Source organism: Drosophila navojoa, chromosome 5 (assembly GCF_054131105.1).
Source record: "Drosophila navojoa isolate 15081-1374.11 chromosome 5, UAZ_NAV_1.0, whole genome shotgun sequence".
In the NCBI taxonomy this organism is placed as follows: Eukaryota; Metazoa; Arthropoda; class Insecta; order Diptera; family Drosophilidae; genus Drosophila; species Drosophila navojoa.
This window is the reverse complement of record NC_142893.1, coordinates 25,582,075-25,601,889: the sequence shown is the minus strand read 5'-3', so window position 1 is coordinate 25,601,889 and position 19,815 is coordinate 25,582,075. Positions and strand designations below refer to the sequence as shown.

The following is a 19,815-nucleotide window of genomic DNA, read 5'->3' as shown; positions in this document are numbered from 1 at the left end:
TTCTAGACGTTGCTTGTTTTGCGGATAGCGAAGCCACCGTCAGAACTTTGGAAATTATTACTTTGCTTTGTTTTGATTGCATTCAAGAAATGCGCTGCCTCTGTTGATGATGTTGCTGCTTCCCAGCCGGCGGCTTGCTCCACACTATATGACTGGACTGTTCGTAGACTAGACTCCCGACCCCTAGCTCCTAGCAGTCGCAGGCTATCTGTGGTTAAGTCTCAGAGCACCTACAAAAAACTTTTCATCGTCAGGTTAAACTTTAAAAATAATAATTTTACTTGTAAAGAACTTGCAGCCCCTGAGGCCTTTTAATCCTATTGCCGCCAATGAAGTTGTTGGATTCTAAAAATTAAATATATATTAAAGTAATCTTCTTTGATTGTTTAGCATATCCGCTATTTTATTTTAGTTCCAATGATAACTCCAAACTTTTATTAGCTGAAAAACTACATATCAAGCGTTTGGGTTGCATTTAAATCATTATTATTTATTTCTTTTTTCAATTATATTTTATTCGATTTGAGAAAATTATATTTTGAGTAGAGCTCATAGCTTTACTCAGATTTACCTTCAGTTACGTAGATGTTTAATGTATTTCGGCGCTATTAGTTTTGCAACTGCCTTGAAGCGAAATCGTTAATCAAATATATTTTTAATTCCAAAGCTGTAGCTTATCTTGTTGTCCGTATGCGGTTCACTAAATATCTCTATTAAGCTGACTCTCGGTTAGTACGTAAAGGCCTCCCCATTTCTATGGCGTTGCCGTCTCCGTGTGGCTGCGAGGCATGCATTTCTACTGGCTCATTAATAACGTACGCCAAGAGAAATACAGCACAAGTTGCAACAGCTTCAAAATAATAATAACAACAACAAGGAAAGCTGGCAGCGTTAAATGGCCACGAGACTTCTACGAAAAACCAAGGCAAAATTGAATTATGAATATTTAAAATGAAATTTAAGCATTGCAGCTGACGCAAAAGCTGCTCCTAACGCTCATCCAATACAGATACTAACTAACTGGAATACAGCGCACTTATTATTTTATATGTCAAGCGATAGTGTCGAAACAATTTGCGACTCTAGTGCAATTAATAAATAGTAAATGCGCCCAAAAGTATGCACTACAAATATGCAACAGTAAACTGCGTTGCATGGGCGTGCGAAAACGTTGCCTAAGTAAATGTCAAGCCTGGCATAAATAATTCACCGGCAGTACAGCTTCAACAGCTCTGGCAACATCATCAACATATACAAACAAACGCGCACACTCACAGTCATGCACAGATGCACTCACACATTTGCATTGTCCTTGCATGCAACATCATGCCTCATAAATTTGAGCAAATGCAGCCATGTCAGCCAGCTAGTCACTCAGTCACTCAGTCAGTCAGTCATTCAGTTAAGAGTACCTACTGCCCCGCTACTGTGTTTAGGTCCTGACTGCTGCTGTCCAGCCGCACCGTTTCGTCACTGGAAAATCGCTCGAGGTGAAAATCTTTGCACTAATGGCGCTGTTTTACATAATTGCCGTGACATTGTACAAATTTATTCAACTGCATGCGGACATGTGAACACAATGTGACCTCCACATGGAAAAATGAGAAATGCAGAAAAAATAGAGCAAACGAAAAAATATAAGTGGGAAAACTCTGATAGGCAATGCCCGATATGGTAATACCCTTAATATATCAAATATATGTAGGTATAAAGGTATTTCAAATAAAATTAGCTTAATTCTTTTAAAAATGGAAAAAAAATATTAGGTAAAAAACTCTTTTGTCATAATTTATAATTCAGTCCTTACAAACTTATTAAACTTATTCACGACATAAACTAACAAGTCTTATACCTGATATTTTCCAGTGAATTTAAGTTTCCAGATAATATCAAATCATAATACAATATACTGAGACTGAGTATTTCATAAATTAAGTTCGATTTTGATTGATTTGATTATTTTGTACAAACCTTATCATAAACAATAAACTAATATACGTGCAACATTTCCTTCTTACAGGACATAGATTCACAAAGAATTTTCGGACTATTGTATGTGTACATTTGAGGAAGCCGTTGTACACTGAAACCTTTTTGCAGTATATAAGGGTATAGAAATAAAAATAAAAGGATGTTAAAGTGTTGCAAGAAGAACCTGGACTTATGCACTCATGCCGCCAAAGGGCTTGGCAAACAAGTAACTATATCAAAAATGAATAGCATGCTGTGCCTCACATGGAGGTCCTAACGCACCGTAGCCTAGCCTTTCATTTGCCCAGACTCGTCTCATTGTCTAACAATGAAAAGGCTGCCACAGAGCTTTTTGTGCCACATGCGACTCATGCCTCAGATATATAATAAGGCAACAGCAACAAGGGCAAACAAACAACCAGAAGCACACACAAGCCGGGTTACCTCTGACAGATTGTCTGACTGAACGAATGGCCGACAGTGTCTTGCATGCCTCTTGCACAACATGCTCGTCCTTAACCTCCTCAATGCCCTCCTCGTTGTCGCCGTCTTCATCATTGTCACCTTGAGCTTTGGGTTATTGGGTTTTTTCACACTCGTCCAAGCGTGCGCCTTGCGCTTCACTCGATCTCGGTGTGAAATACAGCAACAGCAACAGCAGCAATCCCAATCTCATTGGGCCACGAAGAATTTCAAATGCTCTACATAAATTCAAATAATGATGTATGCAATTTTGCAATTGTGAAATAAATCATACATGCGTACATCTTCAAATATGTTGAGTTACCTCTTAAAAAATGACCTATCTCAATTTCCCGATTGAATTTTTATTTTTTTCGATTCGGACTTAGTGTTCTTTCGATATTACATAAAATGTTGATATGATATTAAATATAAATTAAATGCTCTTCATTGCGAAATAATCATTCTTATATATTTGAAAACCATATCACCAGAAAAAGCGTAACTAATTGATCACCAAGAAAGTGTATTTTCTAAGCGAGAACGTTTCAATGTTTAGCTGTATCCGTAAATCAATATACCCACATATTTGTATGAGAACTAGCAAAAAAAAACGGCTGCAAACAAACAACTTTGACTTTGACTTTCTAGCTCTGCATTCATCCTGCAGCTTAGACGTATCTACTGTGTGCGTGTGTAAATGTGTGTGTATCTCCCCTTAATCGCATGCAAAGGCCAACGAGCATCAAGTTGATAAATATTTGCTTTTGTCAAAATATTGGGACATAGTCTCGGGCATACTATTTCATATTTATTATACTCATTCACGAAAGTTAAATGAGTGTATTGGTTTTCTGCAATGTCCGTCTAGCTGTCTATCCGTCTGTCCGTATGAATGCAGTTTATTTCGGCGACATTGAAGCTAGAGACTTGTGTAATATAATAAATGAATAATATATGTAATAATAACACCCGATTGGTTTGATCGTCGTGGAGCGAATGCTCTTTGTATTTTTATACCCTGAACCCATTGAAAATGGGAAATCAGGGTATAATGTTTTTGTGAAAAAGTATGTAACAGGCAGAAGGAATCATCGCAGACCCCATAAAGTATATATATTCTTGATCAGCACGACGAGCTGAGTTGATATAGCCCTGTCCGTCTGTCCGTCCGTCCGTCCGTATGAACGCCGAGATCTCAGAAGATATAAGAGCTAGAGAGCTGAAATTTTGTGTGCATACTCGTGTATACCATACGCAGTACGAGTTTGCTTTATTTTTTCGATAGCTCATTCGATAATTTTTTTATCGCTTTCAGCTTTCTAGCTCTTATATCTTCTGAGATCTTGGCGTTCATACGGACAGACGGACGGACGGACGGACGGACAAACGGACAGGGCTATATCGACTCAGCTCGTCGTGCTGATCAATAATATATATACTTTATGGGGTTTGCGATGATTCCTTCTGCCTGTTACATACTTTTACACAAGAACATTATACCCTGATTTCCCATTTTCAATGGGTTCAGGGTATAACAAGTAAGAAAGCTCTAGTCGAGACTGCTCGACTACGAGATCCCCTGAACCCTTCGAGCAACTGATATTTTAATGATAATTCGCACATACACACGCACACACACACACACACACACGCATACAAGCAACCACACGCGCGCACACACACACACACACACGCATATACAGGCGATTGAGCTTAGGTTGCGCTGCAGTGTTGGCGATATTATGAGAACTTATTTGTGGAATAATTTAATTTCTAGACGTACGATCGTAGTGAAACTTTCAGAACGTAATCATGATGTATAAATGTATGTGTATACCGAAGCTCAAGTCTCTAGTATTTGATATACGACTTCTACAAAGATGATGGTGATTTAGATTTTAAATTTGGAGACTCTAGCTTGAAAGATGTAGGAGATATAATTTTTTAAGTGATCTTCGATAAGGTTTTTATCGATAAAAAATTATCGGAATGAGTTATCGTTTTTTAGTGATAAACTCGATATGCGCGCGATATATACGGACATTGTAAAAAAAAGTTGAAGTCTCTAGCTTTTATATCTTCTGAAATCGACGCGTTCATACATACGGACGGACAGACAGACCTACAGGGCCAAATCGACTCAGCTCGTCGCCCTGATCAAGAATATACATATATACTTTGTGCGGTCTGCCACGCTTCCTTCTGCCTGTTACATACTTTTAACAAAACCATTATACCCTGATTTCCCATTTTCAATGGGTTCAGGGTATAACAAGTAAGAAAGCTCTAGTCGAGACTGCTCGACTACGAGATCCCCTGAACCCTACAAGCAACTGATATTTCAATAATAGTTAGCACACACACACGCACACACACACACACACACACACGCATACAAACAAATACACGCACACACATACACATACAAATAAACACACGCATACCCACACACACACGCATATACAGGCGTTTGCGGTTTGGTTGCGCTGCAGTGTTGGCAATATTAGGAGAACTTATTTGTCGAATAATTTAATTTCTAGAATTACGATCGTAATGAAACTTTCAGAACATAATTATAATGTATAAATGTATGTGTATATCGAAGGACAAGTCTCTAGTATTTGATATACGACTTTTACAAAGATGATGGTGAGGGGGTTGATTTAGGGGTAGGGGGTAAATTTTAACAAAAACCGAAATTGTATAAAATTCATCTTAATATACATTTTAAATTTGGAGACTCTAGCTTGAAAGATGTAGGAGATATAATTTTTAAACAAATCTTCGATAAGGTTTTTTATCGATAAAAAAGTATCGGAATGAGTTATCGTTTTTTAGTGATAAACTCGATATGCGCGTGATATATACGGACATTTAAAAAAAAAAGTTGAAGTCTCTAGCGTTTATATTTTCTGAAATCGACGCGTTCATACATACGGACGGACGGACGGACGGACAGACGGACAGGGCCAAATCGACTCAGCTTGTCGCCCTGATCAAGAATATATATACTTTGTGGGGTCTGCCACTCCTCCTTCTGCCTGTTACATACTTTTAACAAAACCATTATACCCTGATTTCCCATTTTCAATGGGTTCAGGGTATAACAAGTAAGAAAGCTCTAGTCGAGACTGCTCGACTACGAGATCCCCTGAACCCTACAAGCAACTGATATTTCAATAATAATTAGCACCCACACACGCACTTATGCAAACAAATACACGCACACACACACACTCACATATACAGGCGATTGCGCTTTGGTTGCGCTTAGAGCTGGGAAACCATCGATGCAACCATCGATTCTATCGATGGACTTTAATTTTTATGATATATCGATGGACTTTTGTCGATATCGATAAATCGCCGCTTTGAGTAACAAATCAAATTTTCTTTTGTAACAAAATAATATTTATTTTTTTGCATGCTTTATCTCTTTTTGTAAATTTAATAAATAGTTGACAAACATAGCATACGGACATTGTTAAACATTGGTAGTTCCTCTTCAACATGGACAAGAAAAAAATGTCAATCAACTGATTTTTTTGAACAAAAATGAATGGCTGTTCCCTGAAAACAACGAGACTAATTAATATTTTAGTATTATTTTACGTTAGTAAATATTGAATATTTACTTTTATTATTTTTTATATTTTTATTTTTTAATTTGTCGATAAGAAAGAAAATGGATCTCTTTTATATTTAAGTTATCTTTAAAATCGTTATGTTGAATTTGTGTTATGTTTTGGAAATTAAAATTTAATGAATTAATCTTTTATATTTTCTCTATATTTGTTTATATTCTTTATTCTTATTCTGTAAATATGTACAAGGAAAAGTATGAAAATACAAGAGCATTATTTACATTTATTTCTATTATGAAAAGTACGACTTTTATACAAAAAAAGTTTAAAATTTAAAAGGAAAAATTTTTCGATGGAACCATCGATATAATCGATTATTTTTTCCATCGATGCGAAAACCATCGATGGAGCCGTCCATCGATTGTTTCCCAGCTCTAGTTGCGCTGCAGTGTGGCAATATTAGAAGAAATTATTTGTTGAATAATTTAATTTCTAGACGTACGATCGTAATGAAACTTTCAGAACGTATTCATATTGTTTAAATGTATGTGTATACCGAAGCACAAGTCTCTAGTATTTGATATACGACTTTTACAAAGATGAGGGTGAGGGGGTAGATTTGGCGGTGGGGGGTAAATTTTAACAAAAACCGAAATCGTATGACATGCGTCTTAATATATATTTTAAATTTGGAGACTCTAGCTTGAAAGATGTAGGAGATATAATTATTTAGGTGATCTTCGATAAGGTTTTTTATCGATAAAAAAGTATCGGAATGAGTTATCGTTTTTTAGTGATAAACTCGATATCCGCGTGATATATACGGACATTTTAAAAAAAAGTTGAAGTCTCTAGCTCTGGAATCTTCTGAAATCGACGCGTTCAAACATACGGACAGACGGACGGACGGACGGACGGACAGACAGACGGACAGGGCTAAATTGACTCAGCTCGTCGCCCTGATCAAGAATATATATACTTTGTGGGGTCTGCCACGCCTCCTTCTGCCTGTTACATACATTTTAACAAAACCATTATACCCTGATTTCCCATTTTCAATGGGTTCAGGGTATAAAAACAGGCAAAATCGCAGCCGCCACAAGTACAACAGAGACAACGGCAGCAAACTCAACAAACCTTCAACCCTAGAGTCGATCCTGGAGGTAAATCCTATGCTGCAATAGTCCGTGGCGGCAATGCACCTCCCCAGCGTCCAAGTCAAGAGCCACAAAAACAAATCAATTCATATGCGCCAAAAGGTAACAGTTACCAACAGCATCATCCAGTTGACATCCAGTCATTACTAGACCAACAGCAACAGCAATTTCTGAAATGGCAACAGTTGCAATTACAGCAGCAGCAGCAATTCCTCTCCAAGAGCAACAAAGAGAACAACAACAACAAAATAAGCAAAACAGCCAACGATTAGAACGACTTGAAAGCATGGTTCACGACATGGCCAACATGATAAGACAATGGACTGGAAATACATGGAATTACCAGCTTCACAATAACGACTCAACCTCACACTGAACTCACTCAGGATCCTTATTTGGAATGTCAATGGCATTGCAAGTAAAGCCAAAGAAATTGAACTCTTTGCGCACAACAACAACGTGGACATTCTGCTGCTAAGAGATAAGACTAAACAGAGGGAAAATAATAAATATCTATGGATATACTTTCTATCCAGCATACAAACCCTCTAATCACAATAATGGCGTTGGAGGAGCAGCGGTATATGTCAGGCGTTCTCTTCGCCATTTTCCACAAAGAACCCTGGAAACACAATCCATACAAATGTTGTCAATAAAAGTTGCCACAGGTCTGGGAGATATGGAATTCAGAGCAATTTACTGTCCGCCAAGAAATAGACTTGAAGAAAGACACTTCAATCATATACTTGCCTCCTGCGGTCAAAGATATCTGGTTGGTAGAGATTGGAATGCGCGACACTGGCTGTGGGGAGACACGTATGACTCACCCAGGGGCCGAGAGTTAACTGAAGCTATTTCAGCAAGAGGAGCTTGCATTCTCGCTACGGGATCACCAACCAGATATCCATATGTGTCGAGTCAAACACCTAGCTGCATCGATTTTGCTTTATATCATGGAATACCAGAGTCACAAACTACTATACACCAAAAGTGGGACTTGGATTCTGACCACATAGCCCTCGTTATAAGCTTGCAAGTAAATGGCTCCAACATCATACCAAGATCAACAACCGCACTAACATCACGGAATTCAGACAACGCCTTGAATCTGCCATCGATCCGAACTCCACCATGGACTCTGGAGAAGACATTGAGAGGGCTGTTGATTCTCTAACTGAAAACATATATATAGCTGCCTCTGCCTCAACGCCATCTGCTCCTGGAATACGCCCAAGAAGTATAAGAAAGAGGTGCCTACGAAGAAGAGCGATTCGATCTCAAGATCCTTGGGACCGACTTCTGTGGAATCGAGCTGCAAGAGAGCTACATAACCTCCTAAGGGAAATTAGAAGCGATTTCTTCGAACAGAAACTCGCTTCTATGGATTATACAGTTGATGCCAACTACTCTCTATGGAAGGGTACAAAATCGCTCAAGAAACAACCCTTTAGGCAGGTCCCGGTCAGATGTCATGGTGGCGAACTTGCGAAAAATGATTGGGACCAGTCAAATGCTTTCGGACACCATCTTGCTAAGCGCTTTAACAGCTTCCATTTCCCTACTTTAGAGCAAACAAGAGAGACTCAACTAAGCCTACAGACCCCACTACAGATGTCCTTGCCTATTAAGCCCATAAGGATTGAGGAAGTAACAGAAATTATACGTTCATTGCCAAAAAACAAAGCTCCGGGTATTGACAGGATTTGCAATGCCACGCTGAAGGCCCTACCTACAAGAGCGCTAATTTATATAGTTTCAATTTTCAGTGCTATCGTCCGGCTGCAATTCTTTCCAAAGCAATGGAAATTAGCTGCAATCACAATGATACACAAGCCAGGCAAGCCAGAAACGGATCCAGAATCTTATCGGCCAATAAGTCTCCTGCCTTCCCCGTCTAAGTTATGGGAGAGGGCTATTGCAAATCGGATCTCTGCCAATATAAGCCAATGCAATACATTACCGGACCACCAATTTGGTTTTCGAGAGGGACACGGGACTGTGGAACAGGTCCATAGATTGGTGAAGCACATCATGCAGGCGTATGACGATCTGGAATTCTCAAACGCTGCCTTCATTGATATGCAGCAAGCCTTTGACAAAGTATGGCACGATGGTCTGCTGTGCAAAATAAAAAACTTCTTGCCATCCCCATATTACTGTCTACTAAGGTCATATATGGAAGGAAGAGAGTTTAAAATCAGGGTAAAGGACATATACTCGGCCACCTATAAAATGAGAGCAGGTGTGCCACAAGGCAGTGTCCTGGGTCCACTGCTCTTTTCCCTGTATGTCTCGGATATACCAAGCCCCACCTCTCAGCATATGGACGATCCTGCCAAAGCTATTATTGCGACATATGCCGATGACATCGCAGTCATTTACAACTCTAAAAGTTGCACTGAGGCCAGTACAGGCCTACAAAGGTATCTTAAAAGTCTTGCTGCATGGTGTAAACGGTGGAACATGAAAATTAATCCGTCGAAAACCACAAACCCATGTTTTACCCTTAAAAAAGCAATGCAGACGCCTCCAATTCACCTAGAGGGGGTTGCCCTGGAGCAGCCGTCACAAATACCTTGGCATCATTTTGGACAAGCGCCTCACCTTTGGGCCACATCTCAAAGCTACAGCCAAGAAATGTCGTCATAGACTGATGCAATTGCGCTGGCTATGCAATAAGAAGAGCACATTGCCGCTGAGATGCAAGCGAGCCGTATATGTTCATTGCATTTTGCCTATATGGCTTTACGGAGTGCAGATTTGGGGGATCGCTGCCAAATCCAACTACAAAAGAATACAAGTACTGCAAAATAGAGTACTTCGTCAGATAAATAACTGTCCCTGGTATGTAAGCGGATCAACACTACACAAGGATTTAAAGCTGCATACTGTCGAAGAACAGATTTGCCGGCATACAAGCAGGTACAGTGATAGACTGCAAAGGCACCGTAACCTACTCGCAAGAGGTCTATTACCTGCCAGACCTCTACGACGACTCAAGCGGCAAGGATTTGCCAAAACTATTGGACAATAGTAAAACCTCCACATTTTAATATCCCCATAGCTCGGTATGTGGTTCGGTTCATTTATTAATTTACCTCCCTGTGTTGTTATGGTCCTGTTTTTTTTTGTTTGTACCGGTTCTACACTTAATAAAATTAATAAAAAAAAACTTGAAATTCGGAACATGTACTCGTGTATATCTTCGATTTCAAATTTAATTACTATACGTTATTGTTAACCTCATCTATCGATGACTCAAAATTAATTTTAACGCCTCATTAGAGTACTCACAAAAAAAAAAAAAAACAAGTAAGAAAACTCTAGTCGAGACTGCTCGACTACGAGATCCCCTGAACCCTTCGAGCAACTGATATTTCAATAATAATTCGCACATACACACGCACACACACACACACACGCATACAAACAAACACACGCACACACACACGCATATACAGGCCTTTGCGCTTTGGTTGCGCTGCAGTGTTGGCGATATTATGAGAACTTATTTGTTGAATAATTTGATTTCTAGACGTACGATCGTAATGAAACTTTTAGAACGTAATCATGATGTATAAATATATGTGTATACCGAAGTGCAAGTCTCTAGTATTTGATATACGACTTTAACAATGATGAGGGTGAGGGGGTGGATTTAGGGGTGGGGGGTAAATTTGAACAAAAACCGAAATTGTATAAAATACGTCTTAATATATATTTAAAATTTAGACACTCTAGCTATAATGATGTAGGAGATATAATTTTTAAACTGGCTTTCGATAAGGTTTTTTATCGATAAAAAAGTATCGGAATGAGTTATCGTTTTTTAGTGATAAACTCGATATGCGCGTGATATATACGGACATTTTAAAAAAAAGTTGAAGTCTCTAGCTCTTATATCTTCTGAAATCGACGCGTTCATACATACGGACGGACGGACGGACAGACAGACGGACAGGGCCAAATCGACTCAGCTTGTCGCCCTGATCAAGAATATATATACTTTGTGGGGTCTGCCACGCCTCCTTCTGCCTGTTACATACTTTTAACAAAACCATTATACCCTGATTTCCCATTTTCAATGGGTTCAGGGTATAAAAAGCGGAGATCTCCACCAGCCTTTTCCAAGCACGTAACGGCGATCACAATGCGCTTATGCGGCTGTGAAAAAGCACTATTGGCTTCTCTGCGCGCGCAGTAAATTGTCACTCACTAATAAGGTGATAATTTACAAACAGATTATTGCGCCAATATGGAAATATGGGTGCCAAATTCGGGAGCTGGCTTGTAGTAGCCAAATTCATCGAATTCAGGCCACCCAGAACAAAATCATGGGATTGCTTACCGGCTGCGAGTGGCTTGTTAGAAAGACCGTACTGCACAGAAACCCTCGCCACTGTCTTTAATGCAATAAACTAACACTTGAGTCGGTACAATGACAGATTGGAGCGGCACAGAAACAGGCTACCAAACATACTCATTACATACCGAACTCCCAGGAGGCTCAAAAGAAGACAACCAAGGGACCTTATTCCCCGATCGCCCCGTATGACGGTCAGAGATACCCTGATCTCTCCAATCTTGTACTTCTATTATGCACGCACACATACATACATATGCATCCGCACGCGCTCTGCTAACTGCGCAGTAAGTAGTGCAGCGCTTCTGCTGCGCTGCAGTGCGGGCAATGTAGTGAGAATTTATTTGTTGAATAATTTCTTTTGTAGACGTACAATCTTAATGAAACTTTCATATAGTGAAAATGTATACGCATTTCAAAGCACAAGTCTTTAGTACTTGAAATACGTTTTTAACAAATCGGGGGCGAAGGGCCATAGTATCCAAAATCTGTTAATAATAAAATGTTTACATTCATCATATGTATATACACAGTAAATCTGAAGTCTCCAGAACTAATAGTATTCCAATGAGGCTCAAACAACAAAATCAATTTTTCGATTATTCTCAATAAAAAAGTTATCGGATGAGTTATAGATCTCGTCGTTCATACGGGCAGACGGACAGGGCTATATCGACTCAGCTCGTCGTGCTGATCATGAACATATATACTTTGTGGGGTCTGCCACGCCTCCTTCTACCCGTTACATACTTTTTCATAAAATCATAATAACCTGATTTACCTTTTTCAATGGGCTCAGGGTATAAAAATTGATGTTTCAAATACTAAAGACTTTTTAAAGCATCAGTATTCGTGGGGTCCACGAGATCTTGTCGTCGCGCCGTATTGGTTACTTACTTGTATAATTCCATTAAGACTCGAACCTCAATAGGTCAATACCAAATTTGTATGAAACAGAATGATGCAGTACAGCTAGAGTTATTTCTATTGCATTTCCATTGTATTTTCAATACCATAATATGTTGTGCCTTTAAATTTTTTATTGATTTTTTGTTAGGATATTTCATTTGGAGAGCAATCAAGAAACATTGGCTTACCACATATATATGACCTGAGCGAAACTATAGAACTGTGAATAGCCGTTATTTTTGGAGTTTTGGGCTCTTAAAACATTGCATACTATGTGGAATTTTAATTAAAACTGTAAAATTTTAATCGGCCATGCTGATAATATAAGGTACCCTAGCTAATGGATCGCAAAAATAGATGCTCGGAGCCAATATATACTATTTCGAAGAAGTCTATAAAAACCGTTGAAGAAAGACACATGACAATTCTGATAACAATATGATTGTCAACTGGGGCTTAATTATAAGCCTACATATCCTGACTGCAATTGAGATGGATGCGTCCCATCGAGAAAATCTGCGCATTGTAGGAGGAAAGGTCCTTTCTATAGAAAAAGCACCCTGGCAGGTTTCATTACAAGTGCGTGGGATTCACATTTGTGCCGGCTCTATTTTAAGCCCTTCTGTAATTGTTACTGCGGCTCATTGTGTGTGGTCGCTTAGAGGCAAGCATTCACAAATTCGTGCAGGATCCAATTATTGGAAACGCGGAGGGCAGGTCGCTCGAATAAGAAAAATTACTGAGCATCCGATGTACAATGTCATTACTTATCAGAACGACATCGCCATTTTGCATTTAAGTACGAAACTTAGATTTGGTCGGACCACATATTCGATTCAACTGGCAAGTAAAGCACCCATAAAAGGAAGCATTGTAACTGTTTCAGGTTGGGGCGCTACGCATGATAGCCGTACAATTCGTTCACCTTATTTGCTACAAGCGAATCTGATAATGATTAGTCCACAGTCTTGCAGAGCATCCGGATATGCTAAGAAAAATAAAGCAATTTCAAACGGCATGATATGTGCTGTCGGCAATAATAGAGATGCATGTCAAGGGGATTCTGGCGGCCCATTGGTAGGAGATGGAAAACTAGTTGGTATTATCTCATGGGGCATCGGATGTGCTAGAAAGGACTATCCAGGAGTTTATACCAATGTGGCGTACTACCGAAATTGGATACTATCAGAAAGTTATCTAGAAGATCACCTAGACCCACTGTAAGCAGGGGCTTTAAGTATATGCGTTTATGTGTTTAAAAATGCAAAAAAAAAAAAAAGAAAAAATATTAAATATGTTTTCGACAGAAATTTTCGAGGCATTCGTAGTCGCACAACAATCGAATAACCTAGTCAAAAATAAAGGAGAAAAACACTGTACCGAGAAATTGTAATAACTAACTTGACCTTGCGAAAGCATTGAAACTAGAAAATATTATTATATTCTGAGCCCATTGAAAATGGAAAATCAGGGTATAATGGTTTTGTTAAAATATATGTAACAACCAGAAGGAGGCGTGGCAGACCCCACAAAGTATATATATTCTTGATCAGGGCGACGAGCTTTGGCCCTGTCTATCTATCTGTCTGTCTGTCTATCTGTCCGTATATATGTATGTATGTGACAGCATACGAGTTTTTCACTTAAAATCGATAACTCGTTCCGATATTTGTTATCGATAAGAAACCTTATAAAATTATATCTCCCACAGGAAGAGTCTCCCAATTTAAAATTTATATAAAGATGCATTTTACACTATTTCGATTTTTGTTAAAATTTACCCCCACCCATATATCCAACCCCTCATATTTGTAAAAAGCGTATTTCAAATAATAAAGACTTGTGCTTCGGTATATACATACATTTAAACATTATGATTACGTTCTGAAAGTTTCATTAAGATTGGACGTCTAGAAATTAAATTATTCAACAAATAAATTCTCATAATATTGCCAACATTGCAGCGCAACCCAAGCGCAATTGGCTGTGTATATGAGTGTTGTGTGTATGTTTTTGTGCATGTGTGTGCGTGTGTCTGTGCAAATTATCAATGAAATATCAGTTGCTTGGAGGGTTCAGGGGAACTCGTAGTCGAGCAGTCTCGACTAGAGCTTTCTTACTTGTTATACCCTGAACCTATTGAAAATGGGAAATTAGATTTAATGGTTTTGTCAAAAAGTATGTAACGGGCAGAAGGTTTCATCGCAGACCCCATCAAGTGAATATATTCTTGATCAGCACGACGAGCTGAGACGATATAGCCCTGCCCGTCTGTCCGTCCGTCCGTATGAACGCCAAGATCTCAGAAGAAGAGCTAGAGATCTGCATACCATACGTAGTATGAGTTTACACTATTTTTTCGATAACTCATCCGATAACTTTTTTATCGAGAATAATCGAAAAATTGATTTTGGTTTTCAGCCTCATTGGAATACTATTAATCAACAGATTTTTGATACCACGCCCCCTCCTCCCCAAATTTGTAAAAACTTATTCCAAGTACTAGAGACTTGTGCTTTGGAATGTACATAAATTTGAACATTATGATTACGTTTTATTAAGATTGTACGTCTTAAAATTAAATTATTCAACACATAAATTCCCATAATATTGCCCACACTGCAGCGCAGCCCAATCACAGTCGCTGATTACTGCGCAGTTAGCAGAGAGTTTGATTATAAGTTAAGGGTATCTCCTAGTCGAGCAGTCTCGACCAAAGCCTTCTTACTTATTAATTGTAAATACCCATAAAAAAAGAAATCGGAACTGATAGAAATCTATCCCTGTTTTCATACCGATGTAGATATCACGATATATTCTTTATCGATATTTATAAAATCCGCCATATTTTTTATCTGTGGTGACCAGAGTGAATATTCATCGAAGGCAAAGAAATTTATTCGATTTATATTAACAGTGACCAAGACTCTAAAACTCTATGATCAAAAATCGAAAAAGCATTCCGTACTCCTTCGAAGGGAAAGCTGACCCGAACTTGATGGGAAAGCCAATTCCTAGCCCAAACAAAACAGGTCAAGTCATGTTTGTTATTTATGTGGGACTACATGCGTGTGAGTGTGCCCCTACTTGACCATACGTTTTGACAGTGCCAGCCCCTCCTCTCAGTCTTCCGCAGGGCCCATCCAGACCGGCGCCATCGCGTATTTATTGCGCACGGCACATGGAGAATTCGAGTAACATTTTATCCTCCTCGCACCCCCCTCCCTCCCCTCAAGCGACCATCGAATAAGACGGGACGCGCGGGGTTTTTATGCCCCTTGTGGGTATTTGTGTGTGCTCTGTTTAGTTTCAACCCACGTGCTTGGCATAATAAGAGCTGCCAGCTACTGTTTGCCGCGTCTACCGACCTCTTGGTTGCTGCAGGTTAAAAGCGCATTACGGCTCCAACTTCATAAATTGCGGACGCAAAGCCAAGCAGCAGCAGAAGCAGCGCAAGCAATGTTTACATGCCAAGCAGCTGGCTATCCCCATTTTGCCTTGCTTACAAGCCTAAAATTTAAATCCCATTCTCCAACATAGACTCCAATCACAACTGGCTTCAAAAAACTGTGGCATCGCTCTTAATCCAAATGTTAACTTCCAAAAAGCAAAAGAACTCCCAGCCGAAAACGTACAAAGTTTATTAGACTGTAATATTTGATCTGGAATGCCCTGCCAAAGCGATTTGATCTGATTTCACTTGCTTAGTAGACACTAACTTATTGATCCACAAGCGATGCATTATAGGTAAAACTTTCATTGGATAAACCATATGAAACGCAATTATATGCAATTAAACGATAGAGAAACCTTTTAGATGAATTCGAACTCAACGTAAATTGCCTTAACTCATACGCAATAGATGCACCCGTTTCATTCCAATTTGATTTTAATAGAAAGAGCTTCAGGCAATGTAATGAGAAATGGCAAGCTGTCTTGCTATTACCTTATGATAACCACCTAATTTGCAGTAAACTAATTTAAGTTATAGGAATCATAGCACTAATTTGGCATATGTATATGCCACAACATTACAAAGAATCTATTCGATGAAGTCATGAATAACTGAGACAAGGGGAATATATCCGAACCTTTAATCATTAAGCAACAATTAGACAACTGATACCGCCGTAAGTGCGAATTCGGGGCAGTTTTGATAGTCCAACACGATTCGGATGCATTATTTATTGTAAACAGAAAACATTGTTTGTTGACGTTGCTTTATAAAGTCTTCCTCGAACGTGTCATACTTTTAATTATCCAATTTTGCTTATCTGCTGTTAATCAGACCATCTTTCAATCCTCAGCTGGTAATTCAAAAGCCAAATCGAGTGAATAATACTCGCCAACTGAAAACAATTTCCAAAAGAAATGGTTTTCGATTTTAGCTAATGAACACTTGCTTACTCTCTAACTACGACATGACGTTCTAAGGAACGGATTTTTACATTTTATTGTTGACTTCAACAGCTTAACAATGGCTTGCTTGTATCCAATCTTAAGCGCTGTTCTGAAATTGAAAAGCACTTGACAACTCTCAACTGGGACGAAATTGGTGTCTATGTGTGCTTTGACAGCTAAAAAGCAGTTGCAGTCAATTGAAGTCTGTCTGTCTCTTAGTCTGCTGAGTCAATCGACATGAGCGAAATCATCCGGCACATGCCTGGCAGTCTGACGGCAGTCGGAGAAGAATCGCCAAACGCACACGCATAATTGACAACATTTCCGCGGCTGCCTTTGTTGTTGCTTGGCTATGGAAATCATTTTAGCTGAAATTGAAATTGAGAATCGCACTGGCTGCCAGTCGCAACGCAATTGCAGTGCCATTGATAGAGCCAGCGATACAGATGCACACATACGAGCACTGACAGTCAAACCGGATGCGAATGCGAATGCGATTGCGAATGAGGATGGGAATGGGATACGGGCGTAGAGATGACAGCGCAATGGTGTCATTATGACTCGCTGTTCCCAGATTGGCGCCGACAGCTCGCATTCATTCATTCAGCCATCCATCCAGCATTCGGCCGCATGCCTGCCTCATCAATGTTTAGAACAATGCCACCAATTTTCGTATTGAATTTTAATTAAGTTGACGTTAGGGGAATATGATAATTAAAACTGCGTGCACAGCTCCAGCTTCTGCTAAATACAACAAAATCACATCAAGCTACAAAAGCGCCGTAATTGGAATACCCTATGATGAGCCGTAATGCTTATGGTCGAAACAAGGTTAGGTTTACATTTTTGAGCACTCAACTCTATGTAAATTAGAATTAATTAGTGAATATATTTTAATAAAGAGAAAATGCTTAGAAAAAATTCGATTCAACTTGCTTCGTAATATATTTTCTTGACTTGTGAATGAAGAAGTTTAAAATTTGTAATCTATAAAAAGGAAATATGCCCTGATTTGCACTTTATAGCCATATAGATGCTTGAATAAAAATGCCAAACTAAGAACAAAATATTTTCCCATGTCTCAGCAGAGAGTATTTTCAAAGCATCAACATAAATGATTATACGTGTAACTTGTTTGAAGACGCATGCAAAAGCTTAACAGTTCCATGCAGTTTCAAAAAAAATCAAAACAAGTAAGAAAGCTATAGTCGAGACTCCTCGACTACGAGATCCCCTGAACCCATCGAGCAATTGATATTTCAATAATAATTCGCACAGACACACGCATACACACACACGCATACAGGTGGTTTTTAATCGATATTAAAATATTGGGATTAGTTATCGATTTTTAGTGATAAACTCGATATGCGCGTGATGTACACGGACCTAGGAAAAAAATTTCAAGTCTCTAGCTCTTATATCTTCTGAGATCGACGCGTTCATGCATACGGACGGACGGACAGACGGACAGGGCCAAATCGACTCAGCTTGTCGCCCTGATCAAGAATATATATACTTTGGGGGTATGCCACGCCTCTTTCTGCCTGTTACATACTTTTAACAAAACCATTATACCCAGATTTCCCAATTTCAATGGGTTCAGGGTATAAAAAAAAAATTCCATTAAAGCTGTTGCTAATGGCAGCCAAAAGTGAAATACTGTAAACAGGGCAGTTGCGCACAGTTCGAGACCTCAACCCGCAAAATTCGAGCTGCAGGTGGAAGGCGATTCGCTAATTTGGAATTGCCACAAAGGTATTGCCGCCGTCTGGCTACTGATTGCAATTATTTTCAGTTTGGGATGCTGGCAGCACAGGCAACGGGAGTAACTAGATGCCAGACTAACCAGATTTTCGAGAGAGAGAGAGAGATAGAGAGAGAGAGAGAGAGAGAGAGAGAAAAGAGAAAGAGAGAATTCAACAGAATTCATTACGCCTATTTAATATGATATATAGTCAGATGCAGTCAGCTTTGAAATAAATAGTTCTAAATGTACCATGAAAATAAGAATTAAGTATTATTGATTGACAGAAAAAAATTAACTTATGTGTTACCCTACAAATTTAAAAAACAGATAAGAAATTTTTTTTTGTATTGTATATTTATTTAAGTTACTTTAAATAACAAAATAAACAAATTCATAATGAAAATCAACATTAATATATATACAATATGAAGTACCTTAACCTTCGGTATAAATCGCAATTTAGAAAATTCTTTTCAGCTACAGCTTTTTCTAGCCTCAGCACGTGTTTTGGGCCCAACGCAGATGCTTCCCCGGATATAGAGTTAACACAGCCACGCTTCAGTCAACTGCTGCTGCAACTGGTGTTAACAGGTATTACCGACTAAAGGTGGATAAAAATGGCTGCCTCAACCTCAATACCCAAACCGAACCAAAACCAAAAATGCGCTTCTTCACGCGCATTACAAACGCTTGTATTTGGGGGAGTAGCTACTATGTAGGGTTAGAGCGGTATGCGGCAATTGCACCGTTAATTTGGTGTTGTACACACATGCTCTCTCCCTTTCTCTATGTCTCTCTCGCACACAAACAGTTTTGTTCGGTAGCAGCGTCGCCAAATGAATTCAATTAATTAAATTAGTTCAACTCGCAGCTGCAACCGCTTTTCGCTTGTAACGGGGGCACAGATCGGATAAGGGAAGCGGACGGAGCTAGGTATGGGAAGAGCGAGGGTGCTGGGAGCTTGGGACAGAGGTCGACGCGGCCATTACGCAGCTGAATAAAAATTGTGCGCTGCGGTCAATGCTGTGCGGTGCAGTCGGGGGCCCTGTCGACTCAATTATCGCTTTTATGAATGGGCAGAAAATTTTGCAAAGCGCCAGCGACGCGTCGTCTGCCTTGACGGAACTTTTTGATTATCCTACTGTATTATCGGCATAATGCTTTTAATGACCTGCTTGTAACAGGTAGAGTAATGACAGGTAACTGAACATTATT

General features: G+C 39.2%; 1 protein-coding gene across 1 annotated transcript; it reads left to right on the top strand.

Moving 5' to 3' along the window:
* The first annotated feature begins 12,837 nt into the window (after positions 1-12,837).
* Positions 12,838-13,825, top strand: LOC115565623 (trypsin beta-like). The gene has a single exon (XM_030390830.2). It carries the CDS (start codon positions 12,888-12,890, stop codon positions 13,671-13,673), a length of 786 nt encoding a protein of 261 aa, XP_030246690.2. The 5' UTR covers positions 12,838-12,887; the 3' UTR covers positions 13,674-13,825.
* The last annotated feature ends 5,990 nt before the right edge of the window (positions 13,826-19,815 follow it).

Coding starts and splice junctions, on each gene's coding strand:
- LOC115565623 (XM_030390830.2), top strand. CDS start 12,888: ATGATTGTCAACTGGGGCTTAATTATAAGCCTACATATCCTGACTGCA.